At 36.3% G+C, this 23,886-nt stretch overlaps 1 protein-coding gene across 4 annotated transcripts in view; it reads right to left on the reverse strand.

Moving 5' to 3' along the window:
• Positions 1-1,001: 1,001 nt before the first annotated feature.
• LOC136837774 (glycine receptor subunit alpha-3-like) overlaps positions 1,002-23,886 on the reverse strand; it is a 154,471-nt gene continuing 131,586 nt past the window's right edge. The window contains exons 7-12 of one of the 4 annotated variants that reach the window (XM_067102703.1): positions 21,813-21,895; positions 13,673-13,807; positions 12,958-13,187; positions 11,713-11,841; positions 7,698-7,721; positions 1,002-1,729 (exon numbers count right to left, since the gene is read on the reverse strand). In XM_067102703.1, the coding sequence (XP_066958804.1) occupies positions 1,547-1,729; positions 7,698-7,721; positions 11,713-11,841; positions 12,958-13,187; positions 13,673-13,807; positions 21,813-21,895 (784 nt within the window). In that variant the 3' untranslated portion in view covers positions 1,002-1,546. The remainder of the gene's footprint in view (positions 1,730-7,697; positions 7,722-11,712; positions 11,842-12,957; positions 13,188-13,672; positions 13,808-21,812; positions 21,896-23,886) is intronic. The other 3 variants (XM_067102705.1, XM_067102704.1, XM_067102706.1) reach the window with 3 other exon arrangements.

The following is a 23,886-nucleotide window of genomic DNA, read 5'->3' on the forward strand; positions in this document are numbered from 1 at the left end:
GGCTACTGAGAGATACTTGGCTGAAGATTTTCCAAACTTGCAGGCATAAACGATGAGCCAGGTTATGCTTGCAAGAAATGCGATCTGTAGACATTAATTCACAAGATAATTACAGGTGTGTGCTTATTAATCAGAAGTCAAATGTGCTCGGTTTTGAGTATGCGTAGCAAACATGCTTTTAATTCGAAATGTTACATATTATTAAGACGTTTTCTCAAAGATACAGTGAGAGCGAAAAAGATAACATGAACACCCGCGGTAGCATTGCTGAAACTGTCTAGAGAGAGTACAGCACGGAATAAAGTTGTATGCGAAAAGGTGGTTGGTTCATCTCAAATATTTCCAGTAACTATATCTCTAGCAAATTTGCGAGTGAAGCTATACAAACGACTTCAAGTTTCATAACGCCTTTGCTTACATTTTCAGCGTAAGTTTTTCAATTACCACGGACGTATAAAAAAAAAAAAAATGGGCACATGTTAAACAATTCTCTGTGTAAATTAACTTGCTACATGAATGTTATTGTCTGTTACAGTGAGTCATAGTCTTTGTCCGATCTAACTTTTACAGAACCTAGACGTCCTGGATAAGCTTCCGTATCCGCACATGTTATATCATCATGTAAATTCATTTGCTTAAAAGATGTAAATTGTCTTTTGTAACGTTAAAGCTATATTTACCGTCATTTAAAGCTACAAGTTTGATCTGAGATAATTAATCAGTAAGCTCATGAATCATCTAGATAGTTTCTATAGAATGAATAGATTTTTTCTTAATTTTAGACCGATTCAGATTCAAATCTTTATTTTAAAAGTTCTAGTCGGGATAATAATAATAATAATAATAATAATAATAATAATAATAATAATAATAATAATAATAATAATAATAATAATAGGATGCGACAACAGAATCCATATTGTTTTTTATCTAAAAAACTAAAGTGTTGTGAAGTATTGGAAAAAAATATGTTCTTTGTGTATCTTTCATTTTCATTTCTCTTTTTAAACTCCTCAAAGTTTAGTCTCTCGCCTGGAGACAAGCTTCTCTCAAAAATGACATCGTCATACAAAATATGTTAACCAAGCATCGTTCTACTGTAGTTTTATTTGACATCCAGTTGAAGTGTCTTTGAATTCCTAACCTTTCTGAACAAGAATAAGTTCATTTCTATTCCTGTGAATGTAAATTAGCTAGTCTTTGTTCTCCTAAGTCTAAATTACCCGATTATCACCAGCTAGGTCTAAATTTTATCATCCTCCTACCATCGAATCAGCTAGCGTCAGTACCCTCTGGTTTACAGCAGTTATGCTCATCTTACACATAGCATGGTTTATTATCTACATTTCCAGATGCAAATTACATCATTTTAGCTCTTCCTTTCACTCATTTTTATCGTTTTAGGCAGAAATAAGCTCATTTCCACCCTTCTTGGACGTTCGAGTCGACTATTTCCATATCGTAGATTTAAAAAATCCGCTAACTCCTATGCCATCTGGATTTAAACTAGCTAATTCACGATTTTCCAGAACCTGGCCCAGCTGATTTACTGTTCAACGGGGAGGGGATCGGGGTCGCTGTACTGCTGGATGAGGTAGTAAGGCCAGTAGATGAGGTTGAAGAGCAGAAATCCTCCCGGGAATAACACCCTGCAGAGTCGGTCTAGGGCTCTGGCGTACATCATGTACGTTGTGGGAGGCTTTGCGGCTGGGTCCTCGGCACATGCCAGCTGTGGGTGACGTAGAGAATTGACAGATTAGATTGGGTATTTGGTTTTGAATCTGTGAGGGGAGACTGTCATGTCATGACTGCTTATTGGAAAGGTTGATAATCATAATCAGTTTTAAATAATTCCAGTACATATGAAGATTTTGACCAATTTTCTTTGGGAGCGAATGGATAAGGGGTCGGAAAGATAGACAGAAATGGAAATATATATAGAGAGGTAGATTTCATAGATAACGGGTCATGCTTTTCGAGAAAAAAATGTGGTATATTGAGATTGAGATGATAATAGAAGACGATTGAAAGATATATATAGTGAAACTGAATCAGTGCCAATGAATAGTCCAATAAAACAAAACATTCCAAAACCGTACGTTCCTGTAGGCAGGAAACGTGAAATTATTCCCTATTAGGATTCTTTTCCCTAATTTAGGTTTTTCTGAACAGATGGAATCTATGGAATCACATAAGATTATCTTACTTTACATAATTATAAAAGATAAGACCGTTCCATATTCAGCTTAAATACATTGAATAACTTTTATACTCACCAGCTTCCTGAATTTTATGTGATGTACGAAAGGTTGCAACAAAATATATTTCAAACCCTATGAAAAAATCTTATAGAATACTATACATATCGTAATAGTTCAGGAAGCTGGACACCAACAAATACTCATGATTCTGAAGGATATGTGGAACTTTACAATAATTCGGCTACAGTGAGCATTTTTTTTTTTTAAGAATCTCTCCTTAGTAAGAATTTGTGCTCCTTTAAATATATCTGTTATGCTAGAAGTCGTAGACTGAACTTAAAACAGAGTTCTGTTGCGCGTTTTGTAGGGCATAAGTATCATTCTTTTAATGGTGAGAAAAGCATTTTAAACTTTTAATAAGAATTCCGTGATAAGTACAAATTGTGCTTTACATAGTTATAGAGAAGACAAAGCTTTAGACATTGTGTAACAGTGTGTGCTTGCAGTCCAAAGAGATATGACGTGACGTGTGAAAACGACTAATTGTGTAAACAGTGTGTAACGTATAGCGGTGCTGTAGGTGATGTGTAACTGGCTTCTTCTCCAATAACACGCCTTACCTTCTACCCTGTCAAAGCTACTACAAGAAGTTTTCGACTGTTATTCCATTATTGAATATAATTTCTCAGGCTAGTGTCATTAATTTCCATTTTCATGATATGTAAAAAAGAACTGAGATCACTTTGGCAAGATTAGGCCATGTTGGATTTTAAAAAAAAGTATGAAAACTTATCCAGATACCATTACGCTCAGACTTCGTTGTGATATGCTTTATTGGGATTCTCCTACTGCACAGTAGATACTGCAGTTAAAAAGAATCAGGTGGATGATTTTGTCATTTCATACTCTGGTTATTTTGAGTTGATCACCTTTGTAACTACAATGGTGTCCTTCGTATTCCGTGGACTCTATACCATGACTCAGGTACGCGCTCATTTGCATGTAGGCTATATGGAGGCTACACACACGCAAGTGAGCAGGTCTATCTACATGTAAACATTTATTATTATTATTGCATGAATGTTTGTATGATGAGCATATAAACACACACATATATACCTATATATATATAAATATATATATATATATATATATATATATATATATATATATATATATATATATATATATATATATATATATATATATTGTAGGTTCTCATAATTTGCCTTTTACGATACGGGGTGCAATTGCAAGCCCACCACTATTCCTTAAAAAAAAATAAAAAAAAAGTTTGAGTGCTATTAATTTTTATGGAACACGCACCTATTAATGCACTAATGCTTGGTATGCCATCTGTGACTCTTTTTACACAATTTGATACGTTTCGAAACCGATAATATATGCCTGGGAAATAAAATCGACTTGGAAAAATTGACTAAATGACACCGGAGTCCTATCCACCCACGCTGTAAGGGAAATGTAGGGTAAAAAAAAAAGTGGGGGCAACCAAGGCAGGAGGAAGATCGGTGTCAAGCATAGTCATGGATGACCTTGACCTTATCAGGGTTTGCTTGTTTGAATCTAAGTCTATGTTCATGTATCGGAATGGGTTGAAAATGCATGGGGAAATAAATCGACCGGGAATAATTGACTAACTGACAACTGACCCTATCCCCCCCCCGCAGGAGGAGGATATATGGACGGGAGGGAGGGGTTGGGCGGGAAATCAAGGCGGGAAAATTGTGTCCAAGTAGAGTGTGCACATAGATGACCTTAATTCTACAAAGTTTTGCTTGTTTGAACCTACGTCTGTATACATGTATTGGAATGCTTCGAAAATCTATGGGGGAAAAAATTGACCCGGAAAAACTGACTAACTGACAACTGGGCCTATCCTCCCCCGCCCCCCACCGCAATAGGGAAATTAGGGACAAGGGGGTGGGTAAACGACAAGGAGGTTACCTCCTAGTCCTTGCTTGGTAAACGATCAGTTTCCAAGTTGAGTGCAAAAGCGTCTGGAACTTGGAAAATTTACCCCTTTGAACCTGAGAGCCGTAGGTTGAAAAATATTCCCCATAAATCAGTGCGACATGTCTAGACTTTATACATCATCGCATCATGACGTAGAACGTGTTACTAAGTGCTACAATTTCGGATTAAAGACCGGTGAAATTTGTCGACAGGCCGGTGAGAAGCCTCGGACAATAAAGAACCTTCTCAACAAGTAACTGGAGGGAGGAGAAAGATAGGTAATCTGACCATTACTGCCGGGCAGCATAAGGAGGAAAATCGTGATCTCATTTGTTTATGACAGTGTATGCGAAAAGGAAGCTGTTTATGACAGTGTATGCGAAAAGGAAGCTGTTTGACATGAAACCCAGAATAAGAGCAGGCTTTCATGTGTTAATGTTCGTAAAGAATGAGGTTTACATGAGTAGAAAAGAGTGTCGTTCGCTGACGAATCCGGTCTTTCATAGTGCTAGCAACCCTTCGAGAATGTGGCGAGGGAAAACTAACAATCCCTTTAATGAACGGTTGATTCTTAAATGTGATAAATTTCCAAGTAAACTTACCGTACGGAGTTGTATGGGCTATGGTGGTGATGTTAGTGATTTGGTTATTTCTGAAGAGTGTAAATGGGCGAAGAAAGAATTCTATTACACAATGCTTAATTTGAATTTGGAATCATCATTTGAGAAGACTGGCTGCTACATTCTCCAACAGGACGGAGCCTGGTGCCAATCTTCCAAATTGTCACAGATTGGCTTAATGACTGCAGTGTTGAGTACATTACTGACTAACCCCAAATTCCCCTGACTTTTCACCAATAGAGAACCTTTGGGCGTATATTATCCTTAAGCTGTATAGGAAGGATATTTCCAAGGCTGCAAAGCTCAAGGAGGCGATCTAGAAAGCGTAGGATAGCTTCGAATCCGGAATCTGCCGAAAATTGATAAAGTCTGTCCCTAAGCATGTCAAATTGCGTAAGAAGAGGCATGGAGGACATACCAAGTATTAGTGCATTAATAGGTGAGTGTTCCATAAAAAAAAACATTGTTATAGCACTAATATTTTAATTTTACAAATATGTTTTTCAAAGTTTGGTGTTGGGTATAGCACTAATATTTTAATTTTACAAATATTTTTTTCAAAGTTTGGTGTTGGCCATAGCGCAAAGGCAAATTGCGGGAACTATATATATATATATATATATATATATATATATATATATATATATTTGTGTGTGTATGTATGTATAAATGTATGTATGTATGTATGTATGTATGTATGTATGTATAGGCAAAACCCGAAAATTTCCCCTATAAATGAAAATTTGGCTAGAAGGAAGGCTAAGATTTTAACGCTTCAATTTCTCTTGTATATTATCGAAGAATCTTATTTGCATAAAGAGCAAAGTTAATCTTAGAGTGGGTCATTGCTCGTACTACAGACATACTGAATGACCCATAATATTTACTTTCCACTGAAATATCTGTCTTCCGAACTTTCTGAAATAAGCAAAAAGGGAAAATGAGATTGTCAGGGAAAATGTTTAAGTATGTTTATCATTCATGTGGTCTAGGGCTAATGAATGTTTTAATATTTTCTGTCCATGTATTATATTTAAATGTTTATTTTTAAAACGTTGATCATGGTGTAAATGTAAAAGACCATTAATTCAATAAAAAGTAAAAAGGGATAAACCATAAATAGAATAATATAAAAATTATAATGGATTATTTCATGTTTCAAAGTAATTTCAAAATTAATTTCCTTTTTTTTTTTTTTTTTTTTTTACAATTTTAAGACATGATTATATTATATAAACAGATGTCACAGGAATCCTTAAGTGACTTTAGGGTTAAAGGGTTGATGAAAATAATACTTGCTAATACCGGTTTCTAAAATTTTGGAAATTCATATTATTGGTCTAGGTAGATCCTGCTCTCTATATGATTATGATTTCATGTATAGCCAATATGATCAGTGATACAAATATTCTTAAAAATAATGGGAATTTGATCAGTTATATTCAATAAATATTCAAGAGGGAATGTGGAAAATATGATTGTTATATTATAAATATGCAAATAAGGAATGCAACACTGCTAGAAATACAGAAATACTGATGTCTAATACTCCGTTGATTCATTCAATGTGGTAATATATTCTATTAATTACATTCTCCATAAAAAATGCACATAGGTGCTTGTTCATAATATGGCATCTACGATAAGAAATTAAACTTTTCCCGTGCCTTAATGAATACAATCACGCAGCATTAATAATAGCACTGACTTGAGTATGTAAACAAAAAAGTAGCAGTTATATGCAACAGCAGCAGCAATGCCAAACTCAAAAACGAAATGTCAAAAACTTCATTTATTTTTATTCTCAGCTTTTGTGCTAAAAAAAAGTCTAGAAAATCACACCTCAGGCAGCTGGTTACTATAGCTGAGCAATGATGCAAGAACTTACCTGGATGAATTTGGATTAATATTTATCTTTTTTGGGAAATTACTGGATTTCAGATCGGATTTACTATATGATGTTGATGTTTACAGAAACTGACCAAAACCTCTAACCGATTCTGGATTATTTCTGTCGAAGTTAGATGGTGTTTCATTGCTTTTCCAAGGCTAAGAGAAAGAGAAGGTCTGCTCACTTCTCCTCAAATCCCCCATGTAGGCGGAGCTTTGTCTACCTCCTTACGTAGTTACCCCAGGCGGGAGGTGACACCACCCAACTGGGTAGACCTTGTCTCTCTTGGCCTTGGTTTTTCATTTATTCTTTGTCAGAGAAATATTTTTTTAGAGCTCGATTTTGGTTCTGCTGCTGGTAGGACTGAATTCAAACGAACTGTTGAAGTTTAAGTGCTGATAAAATATGTTTATCACGGAGGAAACCTAGTTTTGCCCAAGTCCTTTCACTGGCTGTCGATGGTTTAAATTGTTAATTATTAAATCTTATCATTCTTGGTATGTAGGCTTAGAGGCTTAGAGAATACCTTCATTAACCTCTGCCAAACAGTATATCTCGCAGTTTTCTCAAAGAAAACTTGCACACTTTCTAACACAAGAAAAATCAGTCTGTATGATCAGTGAGCTCTTGATGCTTTTCAGACTTAGGTGATATTTTTCAGTGTGAAGACATGCAATAGGCAACGAGAAGTTATTAATAAATAGATAAAGAATGCAATGCAAAACAGTACACGATGCACTATAACATATACGGTTAACAAAACTACTGAAATTTACTGAGAAAAAGACTCAAAGTCTACGAAAAAGAAACAACACGAAAAACTTGAATCTCAAATGTACTGTCTTTGAGACCCAAGGAGGTTAGTACTTGTCCAAGCTCAGCATCCTTCATCCCATCTGGCTTCTCCTTCTCCCCCTTCAAATCATCATCTTCCTTCCCTTCCTCCTCCTCCTCCTCCTCCAGTTCCTCCTTAATCCCCACAGCTACTTCTTTTCTAACCAAAGCGCCCACCTGCTCTGCATCAGATCCAGCGAGCTGCCAATCGTCAGGTCAAGGTACATAGGTAGGGAAGAGAAGCATCAAGAGAACGGTGATTAGGCGTTTGGTTTTGATAACCCATAAGGAAAGAATGCTTTCCTCATAGGTTTCGGATATTTTCAAATTTTTTTTTTTTCGCCAAACAAATGTCAGTTAGTTAGGGTGACTAACTCGAGTCTGCAAGGTGACGTGACGTCACTGTTGTATACAGATGAATAAGTTACAAAGTTGTAGAAACCAATTACTTTTAATTTTGGTCAGTCACGCTAATGTTTGTTTTTGTAGAAATGTAACAGGAAAAAAATTTTAATTTTATATTTTTTCCTACACTTTAGCATCTATATATATAACGGTTTGAAGTTCTGTCAGAGATATTTTTTCATTCTTCTGTTTAAATTTAAAGAGGTATGTCTGCTGCTCATAGAGTGACAATTCTTTTATTAATGAAAAATTTTTCATCACTTTCGTTTTTAAGGATTATCACAAGTTAATAAAATTACATTATCTTTAGAGGAGAAAGGCTGATTTAAAAAAACACAGTATAGAACGATTTTTTAAATCCATTTTTTTATCAAGAGGCTTATATAGGCTAGTAGGGTAGATAATATGAAAAGAATTTCTGACCCCATAAAAATTGTGGAAGTTCAGACAGTTTCTACATTCACAAAAGCAGAAGAATGCAATTCTTTATGGACCTTGTTTTAACTGTAATTTTTATAGCATTAATGTCTTATGTCACTGGACTTTTTATGCTGAAATACTTCAGTTAATAGTAGATTTAATGACTAGTGAAACTGGATGGAGTAGTAAAAGAAAATGATGCATTCTGTTAGAAGGTGGTCGGGTAATCTTTGCTTGAGGATGGTATTTCCTTTTAAGGGACAAACTATGAATTTCTAAGTGGGGGTGGGGGGAAATTTTTTATTTTATTAAAATATTTCGGAAAGAGTACATTGCTTGAACAGTCCTGTTTCGTCTATGTACAGCGTAAGTAGATTGCATAGGGTACAAATATACAACGTTTACTTAAATGTTAGCACATCCAATTAATCTTAATTTTCCAACGAGAGAGAGAGAGAGAGAGAGAGAGAGAGAGAGAGAGAGAGAGAGAGAGAGAGAGAGAGAGAGAGAGAGAGAGAGACAGCGAGAGGTGAAATTCCTAATACGTAGCCTAACATGGAATGACAAGCAAGCGCGTGCTGTTATTGCTTTTTGACAAATACAAGAACTTTTACATTTTTTTTTTTTCTTGGAGACGCAAGAAGCAAAACAAGAACTTCTACACACACACATCTGACATTTGCTTCCGTTTCTGCGCAATAGGGCAGAAACAGCTTCGGACGAGGACTCTCTTTGGCATAGCAAAACTGCCAGATGTTATCTCGTTCGTCTTATGACAACTTTGACACGGAAGCCACTGGCATTAACTAGGAAAGTTAGTTTGCAATACTCCAGTTAACGGTAGGGTTTATAAAATATGATACATCTAAACTCTCCCGTGGATTATTGTGTATTCCCGGTGACCTTTCCAGGTCAAGCACTTTTCTGCGCATCTAGTGAGAAGTAATTTCATGTTAGATGCCAACTTTACTTCTTTTGAGACGTTTGAATAAATTGATTAATACTTACCATATGTAAAATTATCATTCATGCATTACATTTCCATTAATTAGAAAAAGAGCTTTAAGTATAATAAAAATAATTTTTTTTTGTATTTTTGTATTTTTTGTATTTTACCAAGTGTGGGAAAGGGAAGAAATTTTGTTGTTGGATTTTAAATCATTCGATAGATTTCCTGAACTTCATTACGTTGTATAGAACAACATCCTGTTGTAATGATCTCATTTTTGTTCGAGTGGCCAGAAATCAGTACCTGCTGGCAGCCATCTTTCCTTCACGACAAATATTTGGACATCTTTTCAGCTGAACGTTGGTGAATTTTGTGTCGTCGTTTTTAATATCTCGAAGGCATGTGTGGAAGAGATTTTCCAAACTTATTTCTATCTATTCATAAATTTATTTCATTATTTTTGCAGCCTTACTCCCAGTTCTCTTCAGTTTTTCATTCTTTATTTATTTGTCAACTCTAATCTCTAGAGCTTATGTACTGTCTGCGGCCAGCATTAGTACTTGTTTACGTAGAACTTTTCTGAGGGACATAACAAAATCAAATAGCTAAATCTGTTTCAGAAAGAATCAGTGTATTGTTAAGACACAGACGCTTATCTTTTTCCTAACTGTTAAAGCTTTGTGTTGTCTTTATACGGCCCTGTTGAAATGCTGCTGTCCAATTCTGGGTGCTTCATTTCCTGTCTCTCTTCTAGACAGAACCGAATCGAGCGCCTTTCATTTTTTTTTTCAGTGATGACATCCTCGCACTCCTTGACATTCCTTCTTTCTGACTTACGGTGGCTTCTCTGCGCTTTTTTTTACAGTTACTATTTTGGCAACTGCTCTCTGGAGCTAAAGGAACGAATTCGTCCTTCTAGCAAGTGGCCTTGTGATACCTGTCAGGCTATTTATTCTTCCATGTGCTTTGTAGAAATCAGTTCTCAGATTAAGTACAGCTGAGTAACTGCTTCCTTCCCTCTATTTTCAAGCTCTGAAATTCCCCTCCAGCTTCTGTGCTTTCTTAAAACTTTAATAATTTCATCCTTCCAGCGGAGGTCTACTGCCTAATTCGTGGTTAAGTTTCATTTTCCTTAACTCCTTTACGTTTTAAAAAGATTTGTTCGGGTCTGGGCTAGATAAGGGTATTAGGCTGACCCTTTTATTGCCATTTCAATTCATAAAACAAAGTTTTGCCAGTCATGTCTTGTGACGAATATCGACTGTGCTTTTAAATAATAAATAATGATTGTCCATTGCTTTGAAAAACATATTTCCTTCGACCAGTAAAAGTTTTCAGAAAATAAGTTGTTGGAGAAATAGCACCTTTAAAGACGCGTAGTTTAATTTACATTGACAGTACGAATAAATGATGCTGCTGGCTATGATTAAGTAATTAATGAGTCTTGGACAGCAACTTGATGAGTTGAAGTTATATTTGAATTGTGGTTGATTACCTTTTCGTCGTAATCATCAGAGGCTCTTTTGATGTCAAGAGTTACATAGCTCAATTAGAAGTTCATTCACTTAGGAACTGAATAAATAAATTTCAGACATGATCAAATGACAAGCTAACCAGTATATTCAACGTTAATCCTTCCACGATAGTAACTTTTAAAACGTTTTAGATCATTTGCGATATTTTAAAGTTATTCGTATAATTTTCATATTCTGCGAGGAAAATATGTGAGTTATTTTCTAAATCCTTATTGAGGTCACTCAAGAAACAGTACTGTAAAAATTAATTCGATGTTCCTTAAGAGTCGATAATGAATTTGGTATAGCAAAGCCATAGTTCCTGTCTGGTCATTATATGCAAATTTCGGCTAAGTCGACAGGCATCAATATGGTGACAACTGGAAATTTAAAAAAATATAATATTACCTTTTTCAGACCAGCCAGATCAAAAGCCTAAGAGACTCTTTAGTTGTACCCGTTAATATGTATAGCCTATATTACACATATATATATATATATATATATATATATATATATATATATATATATATATATATATATATAAATATATATAATTATATATATATATATATATATATATATATATATATATATATATATATATATATATATATATATATGTAATGTAAATATGAAAACTCCTTTTCTAATAGGATACTTTGAAATAATTATATGACATAGGTTATAGTCATCTCTACACATATGCATTTAGCCTGCAAATTAAAAAGCCTATATTTGCCTAACAAACCCTGAAACAGAATAAGACTATCCATTATCACAATTACCACATGCTATCGTAGAAGCCCATGAGAATAACGACATCTACAATATGTAAAAGTTATTGTTTTTTAACAATGCTTACAGTATGTATTAGGATTTTTTTTTCTTTTTTTTTACTTACAATCCTTGGAACCCTGAAGGTGTTGCCTGGGTTGACAATCTTCTTGTTGGCGAGCCAGTTGACGAAGGTGAATTCCAGCAGGGCACCAAAGACCATAATCATGCACATGCCCACCCACACGTCGATGGCCTGCGTGAAAGACGGAACACTCGGATGATTAGTGGAGTGGAGTGAAATATAAAATTTAGGCCAAAGGGCAAGCGCTGGGACCTATGATGTCATTCATCCCTTAAAGGGAAAGTGAGAGTGAAAGGGTTTTAAAAGTGTAACAGGAGGAAAACTTCGCAGTTGCACCATGAAATAATTGTTAAGAGACGGTGGAAAGTAAGGTGGAAGAAAGAGAATATGAACAGAGGTACAGTACAGTGAATGAAAGGGGTCGCAGCTAGGGGCCGAAGGGATGCTATAAAGAACCTTAAGTAATGCCTACAGTGCACCACATGAGGTGCACTGACTGCACTACCCCTACGAGGATCGGAAGATTCATGACTAGAACGACAGGCTACAAGAAAGTGTCAAAAACTCAATAAAAAGATAATGTATTCCTATTAGAATTTTACAGTTCAATATCCTCATATTTTAATGCGGAAATTTTCCAGTTATTAGAAATTAGGGAAAATGTAATTTAATAACATATATGGTGTTATTAACATGAAGACCAGTGTTAAAAATATGGTGACAGTGATAATAACCGCAGGAACGATTGAGAATATGGAGAAACGAAAATATATTAACGATAATAAAAGAAACGAAAAATGGGTAAAACTGAAAAAATGGAGTTAAAATTTAGAGAAGGCAACTGAAGTAAAATCGTGGAAATGTTATGAGTTAAATAAAATAAAACCCCGTAGGGGGGTAGTGCCGTCGGTGCAACCCATGCGGTGCACTGTAGGCATTACTTAAGGTTCTTTGCAGCGTGCCTTCGGCCCCTAGCTGCAACCCCCTTTGTTTCTTTTACTGTACCTCTTTTCATATCCTCTTTCTTCCATCTTACTTTCCAACCTCTTCTAACAATTGATTCATAGTGCAACTGTGAGGTTTTCCTTCTGTTACACCTTTCAAACCTTTCTACTCCCAGTTTCCGTTTCAGGGCTGAATGACGTCATAGGTCCCAGTGCTTGGCCTTCGGCCTAAATTCCAAATTCAATTCAGTAAAATAAAAAGGACGAACTACGCATTTTCATTAAAACAACTGAAAGCAGACTCTCAAATTCGAAGATAACTTTTCCCAGTCCAATTCCTCACCTTGACGTAAGACACAGGGGGCAGAGACTGTCGGATGCCGGACGCCAGAGTCGTCAGCGTGAGGAGAGTGGTGACACCCAAGGATACTCTGCCGGGGACGGCGTTAGGGTCGAGCCAGAAGGACACCCAGGATATGGCGACGATTAGGATCGTCGGGATGTACGTCTGTAGGACGTGGTAGCCGTTCTGGCGTCGGAGGACGAACTGAACGACCAGCCCGCTGAAGTCACCTGAAATGATTTATTTTGTCTTTGTATCAGCTCACTCTTGAAAAGGCTAGTAGTAGTAGTAGTGACAGTAGAGGCATGGCTTTGAAACGGCTCCGAAGTTAACTCCAGTGTCAAATAATGAGTATTAGTAGTAGTAGTAGGAGGAGGATCAAGGATTTGACTTTGAAACGGCTCCAGCCAAATGAATTCCAGTATAAAATACATGAGTATTAGTAGGAACAGGGATTTGCCTTTGAAATGGCTCCTAAGCTAACTTCAGTGTCAAATACATGAGCTTTATTATTAGTAGTTGGAGGAGGGATTTTCCTTTGAAAACGACTCCAAAGCTAACTCCAGTGTCAAGTACAGAAGTGTTAGTAGTAGTAGGAGAAGGAGGAAGGATTAGCCTGTGAAACGGCTCCCTAATGTTATCCCCTGTATCTTTCAGTTCAGTTCTTGGAAGAGTGGTCATAATACCTGCTCATTTAAATATGTACTCCCCTTACCTGTGACGAAGTGTTGGGTTGTCTCTCTCGTATCAAAGTTCAAGAGGTCAAACTGGGCAATTTCCAGTTCATCTGGGAGGTCAATCGGGGTATCGTCAACCCAGTGATACTTGATGACATCGTCGGTGTTGGCATCTGAAGATTAAGATAAAAAGAAAATAAGCTTTTCTCAATTCGGTGTTACTAGTTTTAGCGTTAGTATTTGATTTGCCCAATTTCAAGTATTTTACTGGAATATAATTTTTTTTATCAATATCGACAAGTCTTATTATGGGTTTAGCCATATAAAATCTATTTTGAATGGTTGATATTTCATGGCATTCAGTATATAATATTATGCCATATTTGCATTCAAAACCCTTTTTTATTACTGAACCATTCACTCACTCATATTTTACCTCTTTATACCTTGTAAAAAAGACTGTTTATTGATAAACCTTCTTTGTGTCGATAAAGCAACTGGGAAAAACCATCGCCATATATTTAATATGAAAATTATGAAAATAAACATATACATGATTAACCGTTCACACATAACACAACAACCCAGGAATAACACCTTAACACAACTGTGCCAGGAGTAACAACCTTTGCACACACTAATAATATGACAACCAACCTAAACAATATGAGAATGAACAATTTCTCAAATACTTACAAGGTTCATCGCACTTCCTGAAGTAACTACCGATGTAAACATAGACCAGTGCTCCGTAGGGGGGATAGCGCCGTCAGTGCACCTCATGCGGTGCATTGTAGGCATTACTCAAGGTTCTTTGCAGCGTGCCTTCGACTCCTAGGTGCAACCCCTTTCGTTCCTTTTACTGTACCACCTTTCATTAATCTTTTTCTTCCATCTTACTTTCCACCCTCTCCTAACAATTGATTCATAGTGCAACTGCTTCGAGGTTTTCCTCCTGTTACACCGTTCACACCTTCTTACTGTCAATTTCCGTTTCAGCTCTGAATGACCTCATAGGTCTCAGTGTTTGGCCTTTGGCCTAAATTCTATATTCAATTCAATTCATAGACCAGTGAATCTACTAACTGTACAAGGTTTCTACTAACGAGTTTAACTAAACAAAAGGATTAATTCAAAAGTGCAGACGAAACGTACAAAATAAAAGCAAAGAGTAGCGCTCGTGTCACAAGAGGTCTTAAAAAGGAACTATTTACATCATAAACGCATTAAGAATTACACTTACTGACAAATCATAAGTATAATTAAATTTGCAAATAATATTTACACAACATTTCCTCACCTTTAAGTGTATACAGGTGGCAAAAGGTTAAATTCAATAATGGACAAGTCTGCTGTCAGGTTCTCTGACCCTTTAATATACTCGATATTTATCCTACATGGCTGTGAACCCAATGACCAGTGAGTTAATCTCTGGTGTTTATTCTTCATTTTATGAAAAACTAGTAAGGGATTATGATCTGGAAAAACAAAATGGAGGACTGTTATATAAAATTTTATTTGTGAATATATTTATAATTAGTATTTGCAAAAACAGTAATTCCTTAGTTTTTAGTTTTCTGTAAAAGAAAACTATTGTGTCGGCTTTGTGACGGCACTTTTTCTGTCCGCCGTCAAAACTTAAAACCTACTGAGGCTAGAGGGCTGCAAATTGGTACGTTGATCATCCACCCTCCAATCGTCAAAGATACCAAATTGCAGCCCTCTAATCTCAGCAGTTTTTATTTTATTTAAGGTTAAAGTTAGCCATAATCGTGCTTCTGGCAACGATATAGGACAGGCCACCACCGGGCCGTGGTTAAAATTTCATGGGCAGCGGCTTATACCCAACCACCGAAAGCTAGATCTATTTTCGGTGGCCTTGATTATACGCTGTAGCGACTGGACAGAAAACTCGATTGCGCCGAAGACAGTTCGGCGCATCTGTTACCTGTTTGTGATGTAAAGTCTCTTTGTAAGACCTCTGGTAGCAAGAGTGTTCTTTACTCTTTCCAATGCAAGTTTCGTCTCTTCCACTCCTCTATAGGTCTTCACTGGATGGGTCGATATCGTACTCGCCTAGCACTCTCCTGGGACCACGTTCGATTCCCCGGCCGGCCAGTGAAGGATTAGAGGAATTTATTTCTGGTGATAGAAATTAATTTCTCGATATAATGAGGCTCGGATTCCACACTAAACTGTAGGTCCCGTTGCTAGGTAACCAATTGGTTCTTAGCCACGTAAAATAAGTCTAATCCTTCGGGCCAGCCCTAGGAGAGCTGTTAATCAGCTCAGTGGTCTGGTTAAACTAAGGTATACTTAACTCTTCCACTTCTGAGTTTGGTATCCTTTTGTTTACTTAACTCGTCAATGAAGACCTGTGTTTACAAGGGTAGTTACTTCTGGAAATGTGGTAAACATTGTGAGTACTGAGAGATGCTGCTCATTCTCATTTTCTAGTGGTTCGTTGTGATAATTTTATTATAAGTGTATGCAAAGGGTGTTATTCATTTTACAGCTGCGTTTAGGTGTTATTCCTGGGTTGTTGTATTATTTATGAATGGTTATTCATGTATATATGTTATGTTTATAATTTTTATTTTAAATATGTGGTGATGGTTTTCCGAGTCTTTATTGACACTAATTATGGTTTATCAATAAACGAAGTGTTTTTAGCACGGTACAAAGAGGTAAAATACGAGTGAGTTAAAGGTTCAGTAACAAATAAGTCCATTGAAAGACCCTATGGCCATAAGAAATACAATTATCAGCAAACTACAGTTATAAATGAGTTTACAAATAATATTTACGTAACAATGCAATTATACTCTGTTCATATATGTATGTATACTGTATATATATAATATGATTATATATATATATATATATATATATATATATATATATATATATAATAATAATGGCTGTATATATGTATATACAGTATATGTGTCTATACAGTATATGCATGCATGTATAATGTATTATTATATATCTATATATACACATAATATATATACAGTATATGTATATATATACAAAGTTACAAGATCATACACCTATGTACAAAATTACTGAAAGTTTATTATTTAATTTGTTTCAGAAACTAATCCACATCAGAAAGATGCATTTTTATTTACGTAAAAGTTAATACTAATGTAAAGAGATGTATTAGGGAAAAGAGAGTAAACACTTCATGCATGGTGCAGTCACTAACAGAATGGTCCATCAGTCATGCATACGTTGTTTTACGTCTTTTTAGAATAAAAAGGTATTTTTGTTTAAGGTTAATGAAAGCATTGCTTATTGGAAGAAGTCGTGAACTAATTATTTATAATTCCTGGTGTTGATTTTCGATATTTTGTCGAATGAAGTATATTGTGTTCTTAATTCTTCATCTTCTCCGTAGGGGGTTAATGTTGTCAGTGCACCTCACACTGTGCACTGTAGGCATTACTTATGGTTCTGCAGCGTTCCTTGGGTCCATAGCTGCAACTCCTTTCATTCCTTTTTACTGTATTTCCATTCAAATTTTCTTTCTTCCATCTGAGAGTGAAAATCACCTTTCTTTGAGTGGGAATCACCTTTTTGAGAGTGGGAATCACCTTTCTGAGAGTGAAAATCACCTTTCTTTGAGTGGGAATCACCTTTTTGAGAGTGGGAATCACCTTTCTGAGAGTGAAAGTCACCTTTCTGTGAGTGGAAATCACTTTTCTGTGAGTGAAAGTCCCCTTTCTGTAAGTGGAAATCACCTTTTTGAGAGTGGGAATCTCCTTTCTGAGAGTGAAAATCACCTTTCTAAGAGTGGGAATCACCTTTTTGAGAGTGGGAATCACCTTTCTGAAAATGAAAATCACCTTTCTTTGAGTGGGAATCACCTTTTTGAGAGTGGGAATCACCTTTCTGAGAGTGAAAGTCACCTTTCTGTGAGTGGAAATCACCTTTCTGTGAGTGAAAGTCCCCTTTCTGTAAGTGGAAATCACCTTTTTGAGAGTGGAAATCTCCTTTCTGAGAGTGAAAATCACCTTTCTGAGAGTGGGAATCACCTTTTTGAGAGTGGGAATCACCTTGCTGAGAGTAAAAGTCACCTTTCTGTGAGTGGAAATCACCTTTCTGTGTGTGAAAGTCACCTTTCTGAGAGTGAAGATTACCTTTGAGAGCGAAAATCACCTTTCTGACGGTGAAAATCACCTTTTTGATAGTGAATATCAACTTTCTGACGGTGAAAATCACCTTTTGAGAGTGAAAATCACCTTTCGGAGAGTGACATTCCTCAATCTGAGAGTGAAAATCACCTTTCTGAGTGAAAATCACCTTTCTGAGAGCGAAGATCACCTTTCTGTGAGTGAAAATCGTTTTTTAACAGTGAAAAATCACCTTTCTGAGAGCGAAGATCACCTTTCTGAGAGTGAAGATCACCTTTCTGTGAGTGAAAATCACCTTTCTGAGAGTGGAAATCATCTTTCTGAGAGTGAAAATGATTGATTACAAACCGTGAAAATATCCCCATCCCACGGGAAATTACATGTCAACTGATGACATTTCCGCCTTTGCATGACGTATTGAAGCCTTGATTGATGTATTATAATGTCTTTTTCTATCAGATCGTTAGTGTCCTTCATCTGCTAATGGCTCGGTGTTAAACAGATGGTTCGGTTTTTTATTTAATGTTTTTTTCTGACCTTCCTTATATAAGTGGGTCACCTGCAGACGGTATAATGTGTTGTAAGACTCTCTCTCTCTCTCTCTCTCTCTCTCTCTCTCTCTCGCCGCTGATCTTTTTTGCATTAATGCTGCGGCTTATGTACTTAGTTACTGATTCTAGTTTCTCTGGAGCAAGTGCAAGAACGACATAATGTACAAATTGGTTCCATTTTCAGATCTGCCTTTCTACTTTTCTTTCATCCTATTTGTTATTCTAGTCTTTATCCTCAGGCACGTCTCCCTGTCAGCTGATTATTCACAAATCAGTTTCTATTCTCATTTACCTTTAGTGACTTAGCAATAACAATCACCATTTCGCTTCGGTGTACCTCGGTATTTTTAATCCGCCAGTGCACCTCACGCTGTACACTGTAGGCATCATTGAAAGGTACTTGTAGCGTCCCCTCGGTCCCTATCTGCTCCCACTTTTTAGCCTTTTTTTTTACCACCAGTCCCACTTCCTTTCTTCAGACTTGTTGTCCAACCTCTCTAACTATTGCTTTTTAGTGCAATTGCTGGATTTTCTCCGAGTTCCACCTTTTGATCCTTGTACTTCATCTCCTTCATTTTCTGGATAGCTTTATCGTGCTGTCCAGCCCCTCCAACTCTCTCATTTCACTGCTTTAAGCGCTGAATGGCCGAAAGTGCCCCAGTGCTTGACTTGACAGCCTAAATTCTGTAAAGCAATAAAAAATCTAGCTACTGGGGGAATAAGCCGGTCCCAAGCCCGGATAAATAGGGAGGGTTGGAATCAGGAAAGGCATCTGTACATGAAAATCAAAAGAAACAGCAGGGAGAGACTCACTAAAAACAGCGACCCCAACTGGGGAATCTGCTGAGAAGTACTGATTTTCTGTATAATTGTTATTATACTTTTAATTTCATAGGCGCTACGTCACTGCAATGCGTATTTCAAAGATTTATATTTCTCCACGACACACCATTAAGTAGGGCGCGGAAAATTGCCCTGTTTACATAAGCAGAAACGTCATTTGGTTTCACAGGAACTGACAGCAGGTTCATATTTTTGACGCGACCATTAATTTACCGATGCAAAAAGCGTTGATTAAGTAGCCTTTGAACTTTGAATTACCTGTCAGCCTTTTAACTAACAGTCAGACTGTTAAATAACTTCAAACTTGTTCACCTGAGAATTATGAGCATCATGTCTGGGGTAATTTCTCGTTCCTTTGCAAGTGAGGACATTTAACCTCCTCCCACCCAAAAAAAAGGGTTCATTCCTTTTTTGAGTCACCGGGGTCTTCAAAGAAATGTCATTTTTGTTTATTGTGTTGAATGACTGCCCAAAAGCCAAAGAAGTTGCATGGGCTTTTTCCATGCTTTTAATTTTGGTTCTTTAATTCTTAAACTGAAATATTTTTTCAATATTATTGTGTTTGCTTTCTGTCCAGTATCTTTCTATAGTCAAACAAACCTTTTTTTTTTTTTTCGTGCCAGTTTATGTTGTTACAGCATGGCTAGATAATTCCAAAGTTAGATTTGAATTGAAATGATTTATGTATTTCATATTCTGTTTGTCTTATAGTTTGACCTACCTCCTTCAGTTAAATGGTAATAGAATATCTTTTTCTTTAAGCCAGAAATAAAAAAAATGAAAACATCGCTTAGCAAAATGTATTCCGATAAAGTTTTTTTTTTTTTTTAGTATCTTTCTTGATTAGTCTGTAGAAAAAAACGTGCGTTTTTTACGTCAATGTTTGTGATAAAGTTTTAGACAACGCTAAAAAAATTGCAGACAAACATACAATCATCGACAGAACAATAACAACAAACCACGATCCAGGTCTCAACAACATGGCAAAAGAAAAATATTGTGGGGAAAATGGCAATATATTTCTTTTCCTGGTGGCACAAAATTCTTAACATCACCCTGGAGTGAGAGACGGGAACAGACAGACGAACACATTTACTGCAAACACACTTATACACACAGTAAATAAGGGTCGTTTTACCATTTTAGTTTTGTGTTCTTGTGCAAAAATCTAAATGAATTAGCTTAATCACACGACGAGCCTATGTTCAGTCAGTGTTTTTTTTAACCATGCAAACACTTCAAGTATTCAAAATTGCATCATATCATCTCGGTTATTGCAATATTCGGTAAATATTAGAAAAGTGATTATGTCCAAGCTTCGTTACCAATAAGGAAAACTTATCTGTAGGGTGTAATTAATTAAGGTTGCTCATGCTTCTTTTGTGAAAAACGCAAGTGCTCCTCTTACATTGACACCTACATATATTTCATTTGAACGTTTTACATTGAAAGAATATCTCAATTGCTGCGACTGTTCTGAATAGCATTTTATAAACTATTATAATCTATTTGTTTTTGAGTGTTTTAAGTCAGAAACTTTTGCCTGGGTTGGTTGCATCTTTATGCAAGGAAATATATTATTATTAACATTATTTACACAGAAGTAGTTGTCACCATAATCCAAACTTTTTTTTTAATTGTGTTAAGTTAGCAGCTATAGCCTGGGCAAGGCCTTTATGCGAGAAATGTAGCTCCATTTATTAAAACTTCTTGCTCTGAAACATTATCTTTAATTTGCAAGCAAATCCAAGCATGATTAAAGTTGAGGCTTTAGAGTTTAAATATTCAGCTCACTAGATCTAAAGCAACCCATTCAAGGCAGTCAATTATGATTTTGAAGTTGAAATTAGGGTTAGGTTATCACACACATCTTTTCCTTTATAATATCCACAAGCTGTGATATTGGATATGGGCGATTTGCTTCAATTCAAAGTAAAATCTATGCTCAAGCCTACAATGAAGCAGAGGGAAAGACCAGTCCTAAAACTCCCCAGCGCTTTTACAAAAAAAAAAAAAACATATACTAAATTACATTTCTGTAGCCCCCAGAACAAGAGCATCTTATTCAGAGGTTCTTGTACGTCTGTAGACTTTTCAGAAGAATATCAACCACACTTTACTGGAGTGATATTATTCTTATGTACAGTCCTCGTACTGAATCCTTTCTATGTATATACGTTACTTAGTTATAAGCCGTAGCTAATAAGTATAAAAGCTAGTATGTACATTTCTTAATTATAAGCCATAGCTTATAGGCACAAAAGCTAGCATAACTTACACCACGCGTTGAAGAAACTCCAAACATAAGGCAGAAAAGACTGTTTGATAACCTTGTTCGTTTCAATTTCATATTAATTAAATATCTTTTGTACACTATGGTTAAGAATATTAATCTGAAATTAATTAGAGCTGTCAATTTTACCCACTCGCCATGACCCAAGGCAGATTTTAGTAGCTGACAATTCTTGATTATCCAGTCAATAGAATCGTATTATTTTGAAGAACTCAGTCACATTCACGTAAATACGAGAATTTTTCCGTTGCGTCTTTTTACGCAGACTTGTGCAATAATTGACTAAAAAAAGGGAAAACGGAAGCAAAATATGAAAAAGGGGAACCCATTTAGCTATGTAGGTACTCACAAGAGCTGATAGAAACGTCGCAATCCTGCCGGTCGAAAGGGTAATATTTGAACTCCATGTTACAGGACAACTTCAGCGTCACCCTGCCAGGGATATGGGGAAGACCACTTTCAAAAAGATGTTTACATATTTTATGCTCATCTCGGACACTCAAGTCCTATTGGCTAGGCGATCAGCCATACTCAGATCTTATTGGTTGATGCTCGGGGGCCTGTTCGTCTGGTCAGCCAATCATCGCCTATGAATGGGTTCTCGCAGTCCGGCAAATTCATAGAAAGGGTTCTCTAAGGAAAAGGGGTTTTTGGGTGCAATGACTTCCTCCCATGGTTCCTACGGCAGTTTTCGTTACGGCCGTAGCGAGTGAATTTTCAGTAATTCTAGCAAAAAATGGGGTTTTCGAGCGTGTGTGCTTATACCTATCGTTTTTGTACTTCGCTAATAACAAAGATTATTGAGTTACGTGTTTACACCCGGAAATATTTTTTGAATAAATTTCATAAGTTTTACATCTCTCTCTCTCTCTCTCTCTCTCTCTCTCTCTCTCTCTCTCTGAAAATACCCTGCTCCTTTTTTGTCACTTAGGCTAAATATTTTACCACATCATCGAATCTGTGCTCTATTACTTTTAGCTTCTCTTGTTCACATATACACTGCATACAAAATACAATACTTGCGCACAAGTTCCATTCTTCTACTCTCTTTACCAGCCTTCGTCATTCCATCTTTTCATCTTTAATTTACTCTCGCAATCTGACCTTACGTTCAGCATTTTCCGTTACAAGCACTTTCATCAGTCTTTTATCAGTTTCTGCAATTACTCTTCAGTGACAGACATAAATTATTCCATCCTCGGTTCACGTATTTCCTGGCTCATAGACTTCCATACCTCTATCCATTAATTAATATATCTGAGCACGTATATATATATATATATATATATATATATATATATATATATATATATATATATATTTGTATTGTCAAACCAGGAAAGACAACTTGACAATCTTAATGTCCTGATATGGAGATGAAAACATGAGATACGATCGTTCTTTAGAAAGAGCTTTCTTTAGTGTTTGCTTTATCGCTTTTGTGTTGCGTCAACAGATTGCTATCGAAGCCCAAGGTATATATTCTTTTGGAGAATATCTATATTTTGAATGTTCACATTTCTTTAAAATTAAGATTAGCAATGGATGATACTGTTTTCTTAGTGTTAATAATCTAATAATGGTTAGACTTACCATTTTTTCTCGACATCCACCCAGTAACACCAAAAGTTCAGTGTTGCATCAGTTGTTCATTATCTATTCGATTTCCCAGATTTTTATGTGATCTTGAAGGTCTGGTTTACAGCCTTCAAGACCAAAAAGCCATTAAATTTTCAGGTGATGTTCATTACATCGACAATATTTTGGCAAACTAGATCATTCCGAGTCTGGTTGACTTACCACCACAGGACTCCAAACACTTGAGACTCCAGTCTTTATTGACTTTGAATGCCCCATCGTTTCTGCTGTCCCAGAAATTCTTGGTCATTGTGTCACTGCTTCAGAGCGATAGCTGAAACATCCAAATGTCCAGCAGGAATTTCAAGATTTCCAGAAAAGCCCAACAACAGTTGATTGCCAACTTTATCTGTCTGCTCCTTTATGTTTCAGCTTTCTTGATACTTTACAGAATGCCAGACAATCTGAAGTTGGCCCGGATACGTGACAGGAAATTTGTGCAATGGAGCCTTGTGTGTCCCAGAGTTTTTAAAAGCTGTGCACCGACTAAGAGTGCTGCTGAAATGCTTTTCCTCTTCCGATAAAACCGGATCTCAGAGCCTCGTGAATTCAATACGTTTACTTTTAAAGCTATTATGTTTGTTTTGTAACCGTTTTCTAATGAACAGAAGTATAAAAAAAACCCAGTGTGAATAGATGACAAAATTATCATGAATTAGCCACGAGTCACGGACCTAGCACTTGGCTGTCGTGGTGTATTTGGGCTGATTTACATTCAAAGCACAGAGCCAGAATGCGGTATATATATTAATGTCAGGGTCAAAATCAGTTTGTATCGCTGTTGA

This window comes from Macrobrachium rosenbergii, chromosome 59, assembly GCF_040412425.1.
Source record: "Macrobrachium rosenbergii isolate ZJJX-2024 chromosome 59, ASM4041242v1, whole genome shotgun sequence".
NCBI classification, from domain to species: Eukaryota; Metazoa; Arthropoda; class Malacostraca; order Decapoda; family Palaemonidae; genus Macrobrachium; species Macrobrachium rosenbergii.